The 21,329-nt window shown below is 36.7% G+C and overlaps 2 protein-coding genes across 6 annotated transcripts; one reads left to right on the forward strand and one right to left on the reverse strand.

Annotated features, from left to right (window-relative positions):
• Positions 1 to 6,836: 6,836 nt before the first annotated feature.
• LOC109237602 (random slug protein 5) lies at positions 6,837 to 13,436 on the forward strand. 4 transcript variants are annotated; one of them, XM_019403918.1, is made up of 6 exons: positions 6,837 to 7,006; positions 10,033 to 10,150; positions 10,221 to 10,400; positions 10,748 to 10,846; positions 11,377 to 11,619; positions 12,827 to 13,436. In XM_019403918.1, the coding sequence occupies exons 2-6, from the start codon at positions 10,076 to 10,078 to the stop codon at positions 13,250 to 13,252; spliced, it is 1,023 nt and encodes a 340-aa protein (XP_019259463.1). In that variant the 5' UTR covers positions 6,837 to 7,006; positions 10,033 to 10,075; the 3' UTR covers positions 13,253 to 13,436. The 4 variants fall into 4 exon arrangements, with proteins under 4 accessions (XP_019259463.1, XP_019259462.1, XP_019259461.1 ...); XM_019403917.1 differs by having other exon boundaries at positions 10,037 to 10,150; XM_019403916.1 differs by having other exon boundaries at positions 10,048 to 10,150.
• A 1,213-nt stretch (positions 13,437 to 14,649) lies between these two features.
• LOC109237603 (2,3-bisphosphoglycerate-dependent phosphoglycerate mutase) lies at positions 14,650 to 18,891 on the reverse strand. 2 transcript variants are annotated; one of them, XM_019403921.1, is made up of 9 exons: positions 18,435 to 18,891; positions 17,111 to 17,382; positions 16,676 to 16,899; positions 16,311 to 16,429; positions 16,079 to 16,235; positions 15,891 to 15,992; positions 15,687 to 15,806; positions 15,010 to 15,063; positions 14,650 to 14,932 (listed from the first exon to the last, which is right to left on the reverse strand). In XM_019403921.1, exons 2-8 carry the CDS (start codon positions 17,379 to 17,381, stop codon positions 15,019 to 15,021), a joined length of 1,038 nt encoding a protein of 345 aa, XP_019259466.1. In that variant the 5' UTR covers position 17,382; positions 18,435 to 18,891; the 3' UTR covers positions 14,650 to 14,932; positions 15,010 to 15,018. The 2 variants fall into 2 exon arrangements, with proteins under 2 accessions (XP_019259466.1, XP_019259467.1); XM_019403922.1 differs by lacking the exon at positions 18,435 to 18,891 and adding an exon at positions 18,349 to 18,368.
• Positions 18,892 to 21,329: the final 2,438 nt, after the last annotated feature.

The raw sequence follows: 21,329 nt of genomic DNA on the forward strand, positions 1-21,329 counted from the left end.
GGTGAAAACTGAAAAGAGAGTGGGGGCTACGTATGACCTTGTGAGAGTTGTCAATAGGGACCAGCATTTTGTGAGGTGACATTATTATTATTAGTATCACAACTTGGAAATGTTCTCCCTTTCCTTTGTTGCCTTCCATGCGAACACCTCTATTTGTGTTTTGCTCTCACGGCCTTGGCCTCTGTCAATTGCATTATTTGAACACCTACGAAAATGACACTCTTTTAACTTATCCATAATAGGGTTTGAAATGTCCAATAACTCAAACAATAATTCATCTAAATAGTCCCTCATCTAATCAAATAGTAGGTAAATATATATATATATATATATATATATATATATATATATATATATATATATATATATAATATAGAACAAATTACTCTCATTGTCAGTTGGCCCAATATTCTAACAAAATTGGGCCTATATTTTCCCTTCTTACCGTTAAAATATCATGGTATAGCCAGTTTTCACACTGGTCAATGAAAAATAGCCAGCGTTTATCAAGTCAATGAAAAATAGCCACTATTTTGCTGCAACAGGGACCGGTCCAGTATAATATACGGGAGTTCTGGTGCATTTGTGTACGAACTCCAGCATATTATGCTAGACCGGTATACTTGCTAACTCCTGTAAAATTTGCGGGAGACTGGAGCACCAGTGCTCCAAACTCCAGTATATTATACTGGACAATTATACTTGCTAGAACTCCCGTAAAATTTGCGGGAGTTCCAGCATAATTATGCTTGAACTCCCGTAAAATTTGCGGGAGTTCAAGCATACTTATGCTTGGAACCCCCGTAAAATTTGCGGGCGTATTTTTCCGGATTTTGAACAGTGTTTTCGCTCAGATTTAAGTGGCTAAATTTCGATGACTTTTGAAACTTGGCTATTTTTCAACGACCAGTGGTAAATCTGGCTATTTTTGAATTTCTCCCCTTCTTACCGGTATGGCCCAATTTCTATAATGTTGAAAAATTATTTTCACTGATTAGCCACATCGCCGCCCCCACTCTTTTTCTTTATGCGGAGGAAACTTTTCCATTCCCAAATCAGTTTTCTCTTTCAGATTTTCTCCCCACCCCTCTTTCTCTTTCATTTTCAATTCGCTCTTTCTCTTTCTCTCTCTCTCTCTGGCAAAATAATCGAGTTCTTCTTCAAATTTCCTTTCTATTAAGCTATTAATCCAAAACTCAAGTATGTAAAAGATTACCTTCAAGTGTAGCAGATCGAATAGACAAAGGACTTTTTGTGGTTAAAAGTGAAGGCGAAGATCGAAAGGAGAGTGAAGAAGACGACTGAGGCAAAGTGCGTGAAATTGTTGAATTATTCAGAGGACACATAGAGAAGTATGAACACCGAAAAGTTGCAGAGAACGCCATTCATCTGTATCTTCCTCTTCCACAAAATAACATTGTGAACAATCCACACCGGATCTATCTTTTGTAGTCTTTTTCTTTCTATTCAGTGCTCGCCGAAGCCGATTCCGACTTTCACATTAGAGATCCTTTTATTCCCGTTTGAAGAAAAAGAAAATATTGAGTGGTTATTTCTTTTAATTCTTGTCTCTTATTCTAAGTTATGAAATCTCCTTTTTTTTTGGTAATTTTTCCTCCTTCTTCTTTTTCTCACTTTTAGTGACTTCCGAAGGGAGGAAGAATGATGTATATAACTATATATACTTTGTATAATCATGTATAACCATGTATATTTGTGTGTATTCTCATAGTTATACAGAATTATACATGATTATATACAAGTATACAAGATTGTACATAATTATAACCATGTATATTTGTGTGTATTCTCATAGCTATAAAGAATTATACATGACTATACACAAGTATACAAGATTATACATAATTATACAACATAGATAACTGTAAAAAAATTGCCTTCAGATAGTGTGTATTATTATATATTTATGTATAATTAACGTATGACTATGTATAACAATGTATATAAGGTGTTTAATAATGTAAATTTTTATTTTTTCCAGTGAAATAAGATTTTCCCTTACAAAACTTTGAATTTTGCAAAAAAAAAATAAAAAAAAAATTATAGACTCTAAGGATGAATATATTTTTTACTTCAACTTCCTGATATTGTGAATTTTAGGAAATACTATACAGAGGGAAGTAAAAAATAAATAAGAATGAAAATGGAAAAAGGAAAAAGATAAAAATGAAAGAAAAAATCGAAATCTGATTTAGGCGTGGTTTTGGATGTAGTTGACGAAGTTCTACTTGTTTTCATAAAATGTTTGTGGGCTACCGGATGAAAACCATATTTGTGGGTTAGGCGGCTGAAAACTGCTTTCTCCAAGTGTATTTTCATGTAAATTTCCCTATAATATATACTAATCTATGTATATTATGTGTTTAATTATATAATGAACGTATACGCTATGTATACCCATTAAAAAAATAAACCGTGAATACGATCGACTACTTAAATTCTCTATGTTGGTAAGAGGAAAATTTAGTAACCGAGTTGATTTCTCCACCACTAACTAAAAATAACTGGTAGATATATAGAATATGTAATAATTTATATATCACATCTATAATTATATATAATTAGTGTATACTTAACTCGTTAAAAGAATAAACAGTGAATACGAACGTCTACTTAATTCACCAATTGCACTAACACCTTCTCAGGGCCTAGTTACTAATTTTTATGCTGGTAAGAGGAAAATTTGGTAAGCGAGTTTATTTTTCAATTAACTCTGAGAAAATTTCACTATATATGACATCATCAACTTGTTTATTAGAATTATTGTAGCATACATTTAAGTTGAAAATGAACACTGCACATATATATAGGAAAACTAGTATATGGAGATACTAATTATGTAATATTAATTAATTCAACATAATAACAACACAGTTACATGTATTCACATCAAAAGAGAAGTAAAAACAAAAAGAATTAACCTGCATTCAGGGAGATTAGAACAAAATTTTTGATCTTTGGTAGTTTAACCTTTCCACTTTAACAAAACCTCGTTGGCACTATTATCTTAGAATCACAATCTTGAGATAATGAGCTTCAAAGAAGCCTAAGATATTTCTAATCTCAATTGAATTGAAGTTATTCTTAAATCTTCTTGAGTTATGCTTTTAATTTATGCAGAGTAATAATTTTTGTTGTTACCAGGGGCGAATTTAGGGGGCGGAAAGGGGTTCATCCGAACCCCCTTCCCTAAAAAATTACACTGTATATTTAAGGCAAAATCTACTTTTTACCTCTATATATTATATTTTGAATCTCCTTCACACAACCAAGAAACATAGCTTAGTGATCAAGGGGATTCAAAACCTTTGTAAGGTCATTGGTTCAATTTTCACTAGCTATAATATTTTTAACTTTTTATTTTTTGAACCCCGTTAGCGCAAAAATCCTGTCTCTGCCACCGTTACTTGTCAATTACCAGATTGAGATGTATATTTTCCAACGTTAAAATTGGGTTTAGGCAACACAGAACTTTTGACATGAAAGAGTCAACTATCTACTTTCACTTTTAATAAAAGCACTTGTCAAATGTCAACTATCTACTTTCACTTCTAAATTTTCAGATTATCGCAGCTCAAATCATTTTCCACCATGCTGAGAGGTAGAAATGCATTTTTATCCTTGAATATTTTAAACCTAATGTGCGCATTTGATTCTTACATATATAAATTCTTATAAATCTAATAGATTTTAATTAGTAAACGATGTGAATATTACATATCATGGTCGTGAGGATAAAATTAGTCGCATCTGGTATTTACACTAGATCAAACAATTTAAATTAAACATTAAATTAAAAAATACATATGATTAACTGATAAATGAGTGTGTGAATACACTTGGTTACCATAAACAGAGAGTTGCTTTGGTACCTTTTTTCCTTAAAGGTTAACCTTTTTTGTTTCTCGTTATGTTTTTCATTTTCACTTTTGTAACGACCCGATGGTCGTTTTGAGAGTAATAGTTCCGATCCCTTATTTACTATTTTTCCCGTATCTTTTTCTGCTCATGTGACTTGCCGGGAAGTTTTATTTGTGGTTTCAGAGTGATTTGAGACACTTAGTAACGGAAGCTTAAGTTCTAGGATTAGTCGGAATTGTGTGAAGACGACTCCGGAATGGAATTTCGTCGATTTCGTTAGCTCTGTCGGGTGATTTTAGACTCAAGAGCGTGCCCGGGTTGTGTTTTGGAGGTCTGTACCTGAATTAGGCTTGAAATGGCGAAAGTTGATTTTTTGGGAAGTTTGACCGGGAGTGGACTTTTTGATATCGGGGTCGGATTCCGATTCCGGAAGTTGGAGTAGGTCCATAATGTCGAATATGACTTGTGTGCAAAATTTGAGGTCAATCGGACATGGTTTGATAGGTTTCGACATCAGTTGTAGAAGTTTGAAGTTTCAAAGTTCATTAAGTTTGGATTGGAGGGTGATTCGTGTTTTTTTGTTGTTTGATGTGTTTTGAGGGCTCGACTAAGTTCGTCTGGTATTTTAGGACTTGTAGGAATGTTTGGTTGAGGTCCCGGGGGCCTCGTGTTGATTTCGGATGGTTAACGTATCATTTTGGACTTGTGAAGAATTGCAGAATTTTCTAGTTTTCCAGTTGCTGGTTTCCTTCTTCGCGTTCGCGAGGGGAGTTCCGCGTTCGCGAAGAGGAACTGGGGGCAGGTGGGATTTTGTGCTTCGCGTTCGCGATGGAGGTCCTGCGTTCGCGAAGCTCTGAGCCAAATGGTCTACGCGTTCGCGATGAGGGTCCCGCGTTCGCGTAGAGGAAGTGGTCACCTGAGTCTCCAGGCCCTTTTGCCTATGCATTCGCGATGTTGATCCCGCGTTCGCGTAGGGTCAAGCTAAGTGACCTTCGCGTTCGCAATTAGGCCATCGCGTTCGCGATGAAGGATTTTGGGTTGGAGTAAGTTTGTGCTTCGCGAACGCGAGGGTTCTTCTGCGTGCGCGAAGAAGGGATGCCTGGATAGTATTAAACTTTTCAAAAGCGAGGGTTAGCCGTTTTTATCAAAACTTGAGATAGAGATCTCGGATTTGGACGAAATTTTGAGGGATTTTCAGAGACATCGATTGGGTAATGATTCTTCACTTGTTTTTGGTTATATCACACTAATCTATCATTAGTTCCATCCTTTAATTTCGGATTTGGTTAAAAAAAATTGGGAAAAATGGGAGAAGTTCTTCAACTAAGTTTTTGAGTTTTAATTGGGTTTTTGATATCGGTTTTGGATAATTTTGGTACGAGTGAACTCGTGAGTGAATGTGTGTTCATATTTTGTGACTTTTACCCGATTCTGAGACATGGGTCCGTGTCGAATTTTTGGGCGATTTTCTAATTTATTGCTTAAGCCTTGATTTCATTAATTAGATTAGTTTCTTATTGTTATATTTATGGCATGTAATTGCTTTTGGCTAGATTCGGGCCCTTTGGAGTCGAAAAATCATGGAAAAGTAATCGTTATTGATTGATTGAGCTTGGTTCGAGGTAAGTGGCTTGCCTAACCTTGTGTGGGGGAAATTCTCTTAGGATTTGGTACTATTGTGATATGTGAGCGCCGTGTACGTGAGGTGACGAGTGCGTACACGGGCTATTTGTTGTAAAATCCAATTTTTACTGAGTAATAACGTGTTTCATCTTAATTGAGTTATACCAGCGTGTGTAGTTATCTTGTTTAGCCTAGTATAACATTGTCTACGTGTCTTAAATACTTATCTGAACTCTGTGCAGCATGCTTAATGGATTTCCTGCTTCTTCCTTGACTTGTACTTAGCCTAAACTGTAGCATTTCTTGTTGTAACTATTATTTCCATTATTTTGAGCTGCATACTTTGGACTATGAGACGGTATATCGGGAGATTTCTCCTACATATTTACTTTGGGACTACAGGACGGTATCCCGGGAGATCCCCTGCATATTTACTTTGGGACTACGGGACAATATCCCAGGAGATCCCCTGCATATTTAATTTTGGGACTACGAGACGGTATCTCAGGTTTTACCCCTGTGTACTGTACTGTTATTCTTCTGTGATTTTCTCTTTGTTAAATTCAAGTCTCTTATTACACTGCGATGTTTTTATTCTGCGTTATTTAGTTTATATATACCAGTAAGGCTCTGACCTGACTTTGTCACTACTCGACCGAGCTTAGGCTTGGAAATTAGTGGGTACCGTTGTGGTGTACTCATGTTACTCTTCTACACATATTTTGTGTGCAGATCCAGGTACCTCCTACTAGCCCCACGTACTTGCTGTTGCTCCAGAGACTTCAAGGTACATCTGCCCGCGTCCGCAGACCCCGGAGTCCCCCTTTATCCCTTTTATGTTATTCCTCATGTACTTCTTCTAGTTACTGATGTATATTCTTAGAAGCTTGTGACTTATGATGTCCCGGGTCTTGGGGAAATTCTGTGTATATTCGAGAGTTGGTTATTGTACATGCCGAGCGGTACTTATATCTGTTATTTAATTGTCTGTTGCAGTTAGTTGTTAAATTTATGCTTTCATTTTTATTATTCCGCAAATGTTAGGCTTACCTAATCGTAGAGACTAGGTGCCATCACGACATCTCACGGAGAGAGATTTGGGTCGTGACAACTTTTTACAATCTTTTCTCTTCTTTGCCAAAATAGAACTAGTGATCAACTTGATGGACTTAAAAAAAAAAAAAAAGGTTTAAGGGACGAAAAGTACAAATTGTTTTTCACAGCAGTAAGTTTTGACCAAAGTTACTAGCTTCACCGGTTTCAATGAAATTGACATATAGTGGTCAGCAGGAGGCATTTTGTAGTCATATGGAGTGCGCCATTCATACATCTCTATTATTATATTCCCATCACTTATACTATAGTAATAAACAATGTTGAATCTCACCTGTAACCTCTGCTAAAAGTAACCTTCTTCCAGTTGACCCCCTCCTGCTTCTTCATCATTTCATTTGATTTGACGACTTCTCCTCTAACAGTCTTCAAATTTACAACCACCCAGGTAACTACTCCTCAATTCATCTTCTCGGTTTTCAATTTCTTGGCTGTTTTTTTGAGCACCTACTATGTTTGTAATATGTTTCTTGAATTTGTTTGCATGAGTGATATTTGTTTATCTTTCTATGAATTGACTTTCTTATTGACTGTTAGCAATCATGAAGAAATTGGTCAAAAATCAAGTGAACCTATGATTTGGACAATTGGATTTACTATTATGTTACCCCCAGAAATAGGGTACAAAAACAAAGTGGTCAATTGTTGATGTTTGCACTGCATACTCAAAGTCTCTGCAATTGCAATTTTTTCCATATAATTCTTGGGAACTCTGTGTAGATAATTTGTTGACTTTGGTCACATTATTCAGTTTGTTTTATTCTTTCTTGTTTAAGTACATTGAGGCACACTGTCTGGGTTGACGAAACTAGCTTGGTCTTAGGTTGTGTAAATCTCAGGCTATACCAAGAATATGAGAAAGGTAAAGTGGTGTTTTTTTTCTTCTTTAAATAAGAATAATAGAAATAATGACGTGCACTTCAAATACTACCTCTGCACATACTTGTGCTGGATTGCAGGTATCCTGTGGAATAGTCAAAGTGCGTACAAGCTGGCCCAAACACCACCATCATTAAAAAAGTACTACCGTTGGACACGGGAGCTTCTCCTAGAGTTTCTACTCATGTTTGAGCAAATCTATTTAATGGATGATGACTATTATTTCGTTAATAACAAATTCCTTGTTGATAGTAGAAATGAACAAGGCTTTTGAGAGATTCTAAAATGTTGTTTCTCATGTCTTGCAGCCAAAACCATTAATCTCTAGGTTTATGTTGTTCCTTAGGCAGTTTTTTACTCTAAGAACTTGGTGGCAATTGGCAATATTTTCGTCGTTACATTTGCCTGTTGCAGAGTCTAGGAAATATGAACAGGAAAATCGTGTTAGGCATTTAATGCATTTTGGCTTCTCAAAGCTTCTCTAGTTAGAATATGTCATCAGTTGCGACCTTGTATTCTAATATACTAAAATTAGAAGATTTGGTTGCAAACTGCTGGGGACTTCCACTTTGAGGTGCTAATGTGCAGGTAGAGTAGCTAGACTCCTATAATGTGCTCATTATGATGAAGATACAAAATGAGGCTTTGTGATGCTTTTAACATGACTTTCTACTTTAAATGCTAAAAACGCAAAATATTCAGATTCCGTTGCTAGTTCAATGGCAGCTTACCTCTAACATAATGATATAAATGAAAAGATGTAGTAGTAAGGAGTAACAATACATCATTATAAAAAGAAAGGAGTATTACATACGAAATAACTAATCAAAGATGATAATTAGGTCATACAAAGATTGGAACTGGCCACTGCTAGGTGGCTATTCCCTCCCTCCATGACTGCCAAGAACCAGTGAAGGCTGACTAAAATCTCTCATCTACTATATAGTGCCCTATAAATTATCCTGAATATGCAAAGTTGCAAGTAGCTAGTTTCTCAATAGCATTATAAACGGAAAAACAGAACCTACTTGTGTTTTCTAAATCTGATTTATGCTTTGTGCAACTCATGGCATTTCTGAAATGGTTACAAATTCAAGGTTTTCGTATGTTCAGATCTCGCAACCTCACATAGTCACTATAAGTGGAAGGTGTTTGTTTCATATTCACGTCTTGCAAAAGTTCATCACTCTAATAGGGGAAATGATTCTCTTCTCCTTTATCCTTTACAATGAAGGCCTGCCTGAATCAAACAAATTCTATGAGTCTTTTTTTATTTTGTTTTTCATTTATAGATTTTAAAAAGATCTAAAATACATGTTGTTTGCAACAAATTTGTGCAGAAAAATAAAACCGCAATCACAAACAATTATAAAGAAAAAAGGATTTTATTGATAAACATTGTAGGTTACAATTCTATTTATCCCTTGATTCTTCCCTCCGATTTATTCTAAGTGATTCAAGGGCCTTAGCGGCGTATTTCTCGAACGTAGGACTTTTAGCAAGACATATTTGACATGTCTTTAATCTCTTAATGAATATTTCAAGAGTTTCATGAAATTTCGGAGATCTTAAATTTGATCTCTTTGTGCATATTCCGAGAGTTTATGGAATTGCTGAGATCCTCTTTGAAGGACATAGGTAGCATTATTTATAGGCATGAATTAGAGTTTGGATGGAGTAGCCACCAAGTAACCCTAATAGACTCCTAATATTTCAAGAGTTGTCTTGAATTTAGGATTTATCTTGATCTGTTAAAATTTCAGTGTCTACAAATGCCCTACTTCAAGGTTTGTCGAGGTGCAGGTTTGCTGAAACTTGAAGACGAGACTTGAAGTGCCCGACCTTCACAACAAATAATCTTGAACCTTGAAGTTTTTGATTTGCAGGGGAAGAGATGAAGGGCAGAACTGATCCCACCGGGCGTGCCAATTTGTTTGCAACAAATTTGTGCAGAAAAATAAAACCGCAACCACAAACAATTATAAAGAAAAAAGGATTTTATTGATAAACATTGTAGGTTACAACTTTGTTTATCCCTTGATTCTTCCCTCCGATTTATTCTACGTGATTCGAGGGCCTTAGCGGCGTATTTTTCGAACGTAGGACTTTTAGCAAGACATATTTGACATGTCTTTGATCCCTTAATGAATATTTCAAGAGTTCCATGAAATTTCGGAGATCTCATATTTGATCTCTTTGTGCATATTCCGAGAGTTTATGGAATTGCTGAGATCCTCTTTGAAGGACATATGTAGCATTATTTATAGGCATGAATTAGGGTTTGGATGGAGTTGCCACCAAGTAACCCTTATAGAATCCTAATATTTCAATAGTTGTCTTGAATTTAGGATTTATCTTGATCTGTTAAAATTTCAGTGTCTACACATGTCACTGATAATATTTGGACTATTTTCCTGCTGCATTTATGTGGTTTTGTTTTCTGTAGCTCTCAACTTGAGTTGATCTTTTGTGACCCATGGTTATAGCTGTGTTCTTGTTAGAGTTGCACTATACATGCAAAATTTTACTTTATAGTCAGTTTCATTACAGTGTGGCGCCAGTAAAGTTCCCTGAAACTATGAGTACTGGTTCAACAAAGGCTACTTTAAATGGCTTTGAGAATTCTTTGAGACCGGAAGAAGAACAGAACAAGGTATCTCATTTTTATATTTCTCTCATGGTTTTAAACTGGGCTGCGCTGATTAACAGTTCTTTATTTCTAGCAGATCAATGAGATGAGAAAGTTGATTGGGCCACTTTCAGGTAAATTGGCTCTTTATTGTTCTGATGCATCCATTTCAAGATATTTAATGGCTCGAAGCTGGAATGTGAAGAAGGCAGCTAAGATGCTTAAGGCGACTCTGAAGTGGAGATCGGAGTATAAGCCTGACGAAATTCGCTGGGTACTGTTACAGAACCCTTCTGAAACCTCCCTTTTTTTGGGTCTTCCTTTCCTTTTCTTATTCTTTTTCTGATATGTGTGGGAGAGAATAATGCCTTTATTAATTAAAATTAATTTCTTATGAGCTTTATCGCTCTTAATTCCTCAATGATTATATCTTCGGCGTGATTTGCTTCATAATTAGTGGTGAATTTTTTTGGATAGCTTGTTTTGTGCATTGCCTCAGCCTGAATCTGCAATGTTGAAGCATGACAATAGTATCTGTGCTGATCTTGTTGATAATAGTATCCTCTCTATAGTTTCTTGCAATTCTTTTTATTCTTTACTAAAAGTATTACTTTGATACAGGATAATGTGGCCAGTGAAGCAGAAACAGGCAAAATTTATAGGTCAAACTATACAGACAAGCAGGGTAGGACAGTTCTTGTCATGAGACCTCGATGCCAGGCAGGGTTCAGTTTTGCTTTTTCCTTAACTTGTGATACAATCATATAGCTTATGATTTTTTATCCTATTGATTATTGGAAACGAATTGCAAGGAAAATGAACTTTCTTAAACCGTTTAAACCTCAGCTTAAGTGCGTGGGGTCATTTACTTGTTGATATGTAATTGAGATGGGTGTGTGTAGAGTATTTGATATGGGTGGATGCAGTTTTTCGCTAATTTTTTGATGTATTATGAAGAATTTTCATGTACTCATAGAAGGTCACACCTCTTTTACATGGCTACATCAAGGCAAATAAAGTATCTATGTAATATAGCCTCAAAGCTACAATGTCTATATCATTCTTTTGTGTTCTTTATGTTACCTTTATTTCATGAACTGATTCAAACTGATTATATTTCCTCATCTGTCAGCAACATAAAATAAAAAAAAATGCAAAAACTGCATTTCGTAACTTATTACTGATTAATGTTTTTGGATACACGGAACTAAGAAAAGCTTGATATAAACATTTTGAGTCTCTCCTTGCAGAACACTAAGTCTGTTAAAGGACAAATCAAGTATTTAGTGTATTGCATGGAAAACGCTGTTGTAAATCTCCCAGAAGACCAGGAACAGATGGTCTGGTTGATTGATTTCCATGGATTCAATCTGTCACACATCTCGATCAAGGTGACAAAAGAAACAGCTCATGTTTTGCAAGAACATTATCCTGAAAGGCTGGGGATAGCTATTTTATATGATGCACCCAAGATATTTGAACCATTTTGGAAGGTAATTTGCTCTCAAACTTGTTTATGTTAGCAGTTAATTTTGTAAATGTTTTGTAACAGGATTCTGTTTTTTCTATTTGTGTACTGCATGAACACTACTTATAATCATTGGCATGACTGTGACCTCCAATGTTAATATTGAAGCGAAGGAACTACTTGAAAATAAGGGATAAAAGGCAATTTTTTAAAAAATGGCATCTTAAGACGCCAGCAGTGTGAGGGAACAGTGTCAAATGAGAGCTGAAGAAGAAAAAAATCATGCATGGGGTAGTCGTGGGAACTGCATCACAGCTGGCATTGTCGATTGATGTTTGCACTTGTTATATGGGCTGTATTGCTTTTTAGTATCTCCTCTATCAGTATTTTTTTGGCCTAGTCCTTTACTCTGATTCTATGACTTTGCTAGCACTTGGGCTTGCTAATGGTTATCATGTCAGATTAGGACTAGCTTTTTTAGCAAAAACTGAGTCGAGCTATTGTAAAGAGGAGCCTTATCTTTGCCTTCTGGGGCTTCGAAACATTTTGTCTCTGCATGTCTTGCATCCTTTCCGTAGCAGTAATGACTTCCTTTATTAGAAATTGAGTCAGATTTCTTCTGTCGTATGTAAGATGGCTGATGCATTTTGGTAAGAACCATGGCTTTCCCAAAGGGCAGAAGTCGCTGAAACTCTGAAGGATAGAGTCTGCAGCAGAAAGCTTAATTCATGTATTACAATGCATGGATTAGAGAAAGAAGAAAAGAGGACAGCACTGTCAATTGGATGATCATGTGCTTTTCTTTTTCTGAAATCTGAACAGACATTTGAACAAAGAGAGCTATAAAACATATATGAGGAAAGAGAAGGCATGCCAGACAATTGAATCAGGCCTCTGAAGGAACAAAAAGCCTCTGAAATTGAGAAAAGATAGAAAGCCTTCTGATTAGGAGAAAGACCGAAGAAACCAAAACTGACAGGTGAATAATAAAAGCAGAAGTTAGCAATTTAAGAGTAACTACTTACTCTCCTCCAAAATTTGGTGGGGTTGCATCCTTTGCATGCTGTAATTTAAGCATTCCAAGTTGTTGCATGACTTAAGGTTACTTTTGCTTGATTCCAAGTGATTCCCTTTGGACTCCTCCGTTCCCTCAAATATTAAGATGATGCATCCGCTTATTTGCAGCATCTCCAATTGGTAACCAATTCTTTTAATTAATCCGAATGGTGCAGGTCGCAAAGCCTTTTTTGGACCCAAAGACTGCCAGCAAAGTCAACTTTGTGTACTCAGATGACCCCAACAGCAAGAAAATTATGGAAGAACTGTTTGACATGAGGCTGCTGGAATCTGCATTTGGCGGAGATGATAAGGCTGATTTTGATATCAATAAATATGCTGAGAGGATGAGAGAAGATGATAAAAAGTTGTCTTCCTTCTGGGAGAAAGACGATACTTCTGCATTAAGTGCACAACCAACTGTTGTGACAACCGAACCCTCTTTAGAACCAACAAATTCAGAATCTGATTCTGATGCCTTAGATGTAAAAGTAGATAAACTTTCTCTTGATGTTGATGAAGAGGAATCGCCAATTGAAGAAACTTTGCCAGGGACTGACAGTACAAATGAGAATGCTGACAGATTAAAGCAGTGTAACTGAGGGCTATCTCTTCAACTTTGTAGTTTTTACTATTTCTTTTATTGATGACTAAATGCTCATAACATGGGCAAATTAACCATTTTGTTAATGGTTCAGAACTGGAGTTATGAGCAGAAAACATTTTAATACAGGTGATGTACTGAATGATATGTTATGAAATGAATGTTCTGCCTCTTTATACGTAGTAGTTTTGTTCTGCATATACTTATTCAGTATGGATAGCTTAGTAGTAAAAAAGAAGTATGCGACCTTGAGACGTAATACACAAGAAAAGGTGGAGAAAATAGCTTTAGCCCAAGCCCTTCAGTACTTGAAGCTCTATGATCAGACTTGTAACCTCACCAGCTCAAAAAGTCCTTACCGGATTAAATATTAAAAGCTAGTACTAGTTTATTTTCTAGCCATCAAATTGCTTTTATGGAAAGTTCAGTAACTAATCTGCAACCAAATAGGAAGCTAGAAGTTGCTTCAAGTTAGCACCACGTCTAAGGTTAGAGATTAATATGCGCATGGAGTATAAATGATAATGACTTATTTATGGTGATAGTTGTCTGATAAGATTACAAGTAAATGTTGGAATATTGATTTGGCAATATGCATAGTTCAATGACATTAAATTCTTGAAAGTTGTATGAGAATAGAATGACATCAAACGTTTTAGAACGACCAAAAAACTAGTGTCACATACATTGAAACGGATAGAGTATGAAATAACATTTTCAAGATATTCGGGAAGGCCAAACCATGACTTTGCAACTAATAATGTGTTAGTACAGTGCATACAGCCCGAGTAAACCCTGGGCATGTAGGTATGGCAAACGGTCGGGTCGGGTCAAATAAAGATGGGTAAAACCAAAAATAGATAAATTATTTGACCCGATCCATATTTAATACAGATAAAAAATGGTTTAACCGGCGAATAATATGGATATCCATATTATCCCTGACTTCTTGAATATGATCACTTTTGGAAGAATTCCTAGTCTCCCAAACTTTAGGAACCCCCAATTTGATATTTTACAAATGTAAAAGTTAAACTCATTAATTATCCATTGATTATCCATTTTCTAAGTAGATAATATGATTCCTATCCATATTTGACCCGTTTTTAAAAAGTTCATTATCCATCCCATTTTTAATGGATAACATTTTTCTCTTATCCATTATCCCACCACTACAGAGAACAATTGGTATGTTAAATGGTGCTGGAAGCTCTTCAAACTAGGCTGCAAAGAATATTGTGCTTCTATATCATCAATGATCATGAGCTTATCCTGGAAAAAGTCAACTTTTTTCCTAGCTCCCAATTTTCTATAATTTCATTTCACAGTGGCCATTGTTTGATGAATTCCAGTCAAAAAGAATATGCATTGTGCAAATGGATCCACACAGCTAGCTGAGAAACAAAAAAAAACTATGTATATATGGGCTGCATAGATGAACAACAACACTTGCAGTTCACTGTCTTATTTCTGTCTGTATCATACTGATCAAACCAACAAAATCTACATTACAATTCACAACATAAACACATACAGTACAACATATATGAAAAACCCAAGTTCTTTGACCTATCGAAGACTACACTAAAGGGGGAAAAACGAAAAAAATCCCTCCCATTTGCATGAGAAACATGTCTCCGCGAAGCACATGAGATCTACTTCAACTGAAAGCAATTTCCTGCAAAACATGAAACAATTAGCATCAAGAATCATAGCAGGCGTTTCAAAGAAAAGAAGATCAGAAAATCGTCATACCTTGTCACATTACTGAACCATATTATCTAGCTTTTGCCTGTATTGAGCCAAGGTCTGAAATCATGGAAAAGAAAGGAGTACTTCGTCATAAAAAGATCATCAGTTAGCTGTTATCAGCTAAATGCTAAAATGCAGGTTTTGTAAATAAATGTAACGACTACTTGCACTCCTTTTTACTACATTCCTCTGGACCTGCAACAAGAGGAGGTGGGCTTGGGCATTCTACGCCCTACTGAAGAATATCTCAATTAACTATGGAGAGGTGAAAACCTGAGAAATGCTTACTCAGAGAGCTTAAACAAATTTAACTACCAAGTACAGAAGCAAGCACCCTCAGTTGGCCTTTTTAAAAGGTAGCAACAACCTAATTTTCTGAATCTAATTGTATGAGCACACAGCTTGATACTTGCTTAGCAAATTGTTTTATGTTAAACTTTGTGTTGGAACCCTATTGTTATGCCGAATAAACTCCCTAGTATGCTCTAAGCTATTTTTCTCATCATTCCCTTCAAGCAAATTAACCAGTTGAGCAACAGGTTCCTTCCGGACTGCACTTTTGTTTAACTGTTTGTAACACAAGAACATGGACATATATCCTTCTCAAAAAACAAGAGCGTGGACATACTAGGCAAAGAAAATTAAAACAACTTCAAACATAACTTTGAGAAGTTTCATACCTTGGTATAAGCATAAACCCCTGCCTCTGTTGGTGCTGCAGGACTTCCTCTGCGAATAAACTTTCCCTCTTTGAAAATGTAAAGCATGGGGATTCCAGTGGAAAGTTCCAAACTTATGACCTGATAAGAAGAGTTTCAATTCATAATGTTTCTGAGCAGAACCAGACAAAAATACGAGAGATTCCTGTAAGTCTGAAATTCCACCTCTTGAGATGTTAGCTTGTCGAGATACATAATGATGGACCTCAATGAGTTCCCATGGGCAGCGATCATTATATTTTTTCCACCTGCAAGTTGGGGTTCAATCTGCAAGATTACAGCTACAATGTCATTTCATAACAACCTAAAACCGGGTTGATAATATCTTGGAATCGATATATGCTTCTGCTTACGTGCTCTTTAAAGTACGCAACAGCTCTCTCAGCACACATTTCCAAACTTTCACCGTTTGGAGGAGGAATATCATAACTACGACGCCACTCATGAACCTGCTCTTTTCCATATCTATCAGCTGTTTCCTGCTTATTAAGACCTTGTAATTCCCCATACCTACAAAATAGCAAAGTCATATATCAGAACCATCAACTGATATATATATAACCTTTAAAGGAGAAGATATTTTACATTCTCTCATTTAGTTGCCAAGCTGTTACAACTGGAATGCATTGCTTGTTGGTCTCTTCACTGAAAATCTGACTCCAAGCTCCTGCTTGTTCACTCTCTTCATGAATGATAGTTGGAACCTAAAATTGACATGACAGTGGAAATGATATATTATTTTAGTTATCTGGGCTGAGCCTCAAACACTTGACAGCGGATGGAAAAAACCAAACTAAAAGCCTACTGCAATCCGGAAGCATGTATAGCCAATGCAATAGGCCTCTAATCAACCACATAATTCTCCAATAATATCCTCTATTGCGATACAGTCTCCCTCAAACATGTCATAAGGAAAATCCAAATATTACAAGCTTTAACCACAGAGTTACCTTCTTGCGACGGTGCTGGGTCATGGCAAGCATCGCAGTCATTTGGGCACGAATCAAAGAAGAAGTATAGATCATGTCAACAGGTATATTGCTAATTCTTTTCCCAGCTTCAACGGCCTCCTCCACACCCTTTTTCGTTAAAGGCACGTCTACACAACCAGTGAACAAGTTTTTTTCATTCCACATAGACTCGCCGTGTCTAATCAGGATTAGAGCAGCTTCACCTGAAAGGGAAAATGGGAAGATGGTAATTAGATGCAGTGCTGCGGTAGTAGCACAAAATATTCACAAAATTTATCCCATGAGATCATTTCTGGAAGGGCGAAAAGTATTTCTTTAATGTGATAAATGTCAAAAATGATCACAGAAACTTTCATCTTATGATGAACTTATGATTATTTTGTAAAAAACAGTTCAAGAGATGGACCGCCATACTTGTTTTTTTCTTGGAGTCACTGCTGTTGGCACTTGATGGTGCTGAAACTGCATCAGAAACTGTAGCGTGAGAAGCAGAGGCTTGAATTACACAAGTACTTCTCTTTTTAGAACAATAACTTCCTCCTCTCAACAATCCAACATCAACCTTGAAACCCTTGGACACCGATCTTAATGAAACATGCCCATAACCAGGACACAATCCAGAGTTACCATTACTTCGACAAGACTGAAGAGTCCCAACTGCTTGGTGAATTGTTGTTGCAGCCATTCTGATATCAGAGAAACCATAATTGTCAATGAAAAGTTCATGCAATAGAAAATTTCTTCGACCAATCAAAAGCAGCAGCATTTCAACTAGTCAAGGTGGATTAAGAGAGTACTACACAGTTACACAGGGTAAACAGAAAACAGAGGAACTAAGACTGAGAGTAATGGTAAAAGATTAATGAGCATTTTATAGGTCATACCAATCGTTACTTACGAGGAAGAGGTCCAAGTTAGCCCAAAAAAAACTGCACTCCTTATCAGGGACTATTTCTACATTGTTTCCACCATCAAGATGAAAATGAATGTACCATACACACAAACAATAATCATTTCCCTTTGTCTTGTTTCTAAGTATTCGAATTCAAATTAAATTCTCATATATACTCTCTCCTTATTGCTTCCTTTTCACTGTTCTTGAGCCGAGTGTCCATCGAAAACAGCCTCTCCAACTTCATAAGGTAGAGTTAAGGTCTGCGTACACATTACCCTCCCAAATCCCACTTGTGGGATTCCACTGGGTTTGTCGATGTTGTATATATCTCTCTCCATTCCATTTTATGTGGCACTATTTCGTTATTAGTCCGTTGCTGAAATCTTATGGCACATTTAGGATCACGAATTCCAAAAATCTCTTTTGGTGACACAGTGAATCAAAGGGAGGACCTAACAGAGGGAAAGAAAACATAGAAAGAAAAAGCATAGAGCACAAACTCATAAATTCAATAACTAAGCGTTACCAATAAAATTAGCAATCAAAATAGATCTAATTCAAGATTAGGAACTACCTACTAACTAGTGAGATGTGACATGGCTAAAATAAAGTGGGTGCACCATAATCAATCATTTATGCGTTATTTCCAAAGACAAAAGTAGAAGACACATCATAAAATCCCAACATCAACCCTTTTACATAGAACATATCGAAAACATGGAACACACCAGAAAAAAAGAAAATGAACAGAACTCACATAAACAAGAAAAACAAAATCCAGTTAAGAACACAGAGATCAAAACCAGAAAATGCAGAATACAGAGAATAAAAAAGAGATCTTACGCTTATTTATAAAGCCAAACGATGTGAGGACGGGCTTGTGAAGATACCTAAGTAATAAACGATGCTAACAAAAATTAAAACTTGTTTTCCCACTTTTTCTTTTCTTCCTTTTGGTTCGATTAAATGGGCAAAATAGAAAACGGGTGGGTTTTTTTCTCTAACAAAAAAAGGGGTGTTGAGTTTATACCAAGAAAAGTTGGCGGAGAAGATGATGGAAAAACATATCATGCATTAAAAGATGCCATAAAAATGCTGTTTTTTATGGGCCAGAAACTGACTGACAAATCAAGATACGATGATAGAGATGGTGCTTAGGAGGGGGTGGGGGCTAATATGCGTAGAAGAAATCGTATTCTTGAAAAAGAAACAAAGAATTTTCCCCCCCAGAAAGGCGAGTCTGTGCAGTTGGCAATTGGGTGTTATTGTTATGCTAGGGAGAAGGAAGAGCATAGGACAATATAATATATAGTGTGTGTCTCTATGTGTTTTGGTAGGTATGGCTCTATGTGTGACATGTCCATTTCCAATTTCTATTTTCCTCTATTCTCATTTTGACCATCTTTACTCTTTTTCCATTCTCCAAACTAGCTGTTTTCCTCCCTCCTTTTTTTTTCTCCTTTTTCTAGGTCCTTTTTTTATTTTTTCACTTTCAAAAATATGAATAACGTTTTTATAGTGTCTTATGATGTTCTCAATTTTCATAATTACAACAATAACATGCCCATTAAATTTTCACAAGTCGGGGCTGGAAAGGTAAGATGTACGCAGTATTACCTTACACTAGAAGAGTAGAGAGATTATTTTCGATAGACCACGGCTAAAGCAAGGTGAAAAGAAGTAATGGCAACAGGTAATAATAACAACATTGTAAAAGAAAGCAAAAGTAACAACGTAATGGTAGGTAAGAATAGCAATCTACGAATAAGAGATTTCAACTAGAAGTAATGCTACTGAACAGAGGAAGATGTGGAGGTCGAGTATTAGGGTTGTAGGTTAGGAGGTAGTTGAGTCTTTCCTTACTTCGTACCATCGCGAGACCAGTCTGGTAGGGTTTTTGTCTAAGATAGCTAGTGGTAATGTTGTGTCTTACTATTTCACTTTTTAGTGCAGGACCTATTTACTAGCTATCGCTTTTGCTTTGCATCCTTCTTCTGAATTTTATGTTGTTCCTATTTTTCCTATGATTTCTGTGGTGATACTAATATGGCCTCCTTTTGTCTTTTTGTTTCTTGAGCCGAGTGTCTTTCGGAAACACCTCTCTACTCCTTCAGGGTAGGGGTAAGGTCTGCGTACACACTATCCTCCCCATACCTCATTAGTGGGATTTTACTAGGTTGTTGTTGTTGGTTGTTGTCGTTGCTCGTCTACCTACTAACATTCTACCCTAATCCTCGACCTATACACCCTTCTATCAAGGGTCATGTCCTCAGTAAGCTCCAGCTGCGCCATGTCCCGGCTAATCACCTCTCTCAAAGACTTCTTAGACCTACCTCTATCCTTCCTTATACCTACCAAGGCTAACCTCTCACACCTCCTAACTGGGGCTTCTATGCTTCTGCTCTTAACCTGCTCGAACCATGTCAACCTCGCCTCACTCTTATTATCCAAAGGGGCCACTCTCACCTTATCCCGAATAACTTCATTCCTAATCTTATCTAACCTAGTACGCTCACACATCCATCTCAACATACTCATTTCAGCTACTTTCAGCTTCTGGACATGAGAGTTCTTAACCGACCAATACTCTGCAACATACAACATAGTCGGTCTAACTACTACTTTGTAGAACTTCCTTTAAGTTTCAGTGTCACATTCTTATCACACAATACACCGGAAGCGAGCCTCCATTTCATCCACCCTGCTCCAATGTGGTACGTGACATCCTCATCAATCTCCTCATCACCTTATATTATTGACCCAAGGTACTTGAAACTTCCTCTCCTGGGGATGGCTTGTGCAAGCCTCACATCCATGCCCGCTTCCTGGGTAGTATCGCTGAACTTGCAATTCAAGTACTCCGTCTTGTAGCCGTTCGGCCAAGCTTCTCCAATGCTAGAAGCACTTTTTTTCTTCAAAAAAAGTGCTTTTTTTTTCAAAGTTAAAGTGTTTGGCCAAGCTTTTGGAAGAAAAAAAAGTGTTTTTAAGGAGGAGGAGAAGCAGAAGCAGTTTTGGAGAAGTAGAAAAAAGTAGCTTCTCACTGAAAATACTTTTTTGAAAAGCACTTTTGAGAAAAATACACTGAGAAGCAGTTTTTAAAAGCTTGGCCAAACACTAATTGCTGCTCGGAAGTGCTTTTCAAATTAATTAGCCAAACACAAACTGCTTCTCACCAAAAGCATTTCTGAAAAAAGCACTTTTGAGAAAAAGCACTTCTCAAAAGAAACTTATTTTTGCAGCTTGGCCAAACACGCTATTAGTCCTGCTCAACTTAAAACCTTTAGACTCTAGAGTGTGTCTCCACACCTCCAGCCTCTCGGTAACACCGCCTCGCGCTCGTCAATCAGAACTATATCCAAATAACATACACCATAATACCTCCCGTTGTATGCACCGCGTCAAAGCATTCATCGCAAAGGAAAATAAAATGGCTTAAGGGCTAATCTCTGATGCAACCCATCACAACCGGAAGTGTGGATTGTACTAAGATACATCACTAATTAAAACTTAATTTCTTTTCAAGGTATTACAACTAGGGGTGGCAATTTGAGCCCAAACCCATCTAACCCGTCTAACCCGCCCAGAGATTAATGGGTTGGATAACAAACATTTTAGCTCATGGGTCAATTTGGGTTGAGCCCAAATTAACCCATTATATTTTATAGCTCATTTTGAACCATTAAGCAGCCCAAATACAACACATGAAACTCACCCAAAACAAAAAGGTATCTCAACCCA

This window comes from Nicotiana attenuata, unplaced genomic scaffold (assembly GCF_001879085.1).
Source record: "Nicotiana attenuata strain UT unplaced genomic scaffold, NIATTr2, whole genome shotgun sequence".
Lineage (NCBI taxonomy): Eukaryota > Viridiplantae > Streptophyta > Magnoliopsida > Solanales > Solanaceae > Nicotiana > Nicotiana attenuata.

Coding starts and splice junctions, on each gene's coding strand:
- LOC109237603 (XM_019403921.1), bottom strand. CDS start 17,381: ATGGCTGCAACAACAATTCACCAAGCAGTTGGGACTCTTCAGTCTTGT. Junction 15,993..16,078: donor TTGCGTACTTTAAAGAGCAC/GTAAGCAGAAGC, acceptor GTAATCTTGCAG/ATTGAACCCCAACTTGCAGG. Junction 15,807..15,890: donor ACAAGCTAACATCTCAAGAG/GTGGAATTTCAG, acceptor TCTTCTTATCAG/GTCATAAGTTTGGAACTTTC.
- LOC109237602 (XM_019403918.1), top strand. CDS start 10,076: ATGAGTACTGGTTCAACAAAGGCTACTTTAAATGGCTTTGAGAATTCT. Junction 10,151..10,220: donor CGGAAGAAGAACAGAACAAG/GTATCTCATTTT, acceptor CTTTATTTCTAG/CAGATCAATGAGATGAGAAA. Junction 11,620..12,826: donor TATTTGAACCATTTTGGAAG/GTAATTTGCTCT, acceptor CGAATGGTGCAG/GTCGCAAAGCCTTTTTTGGA.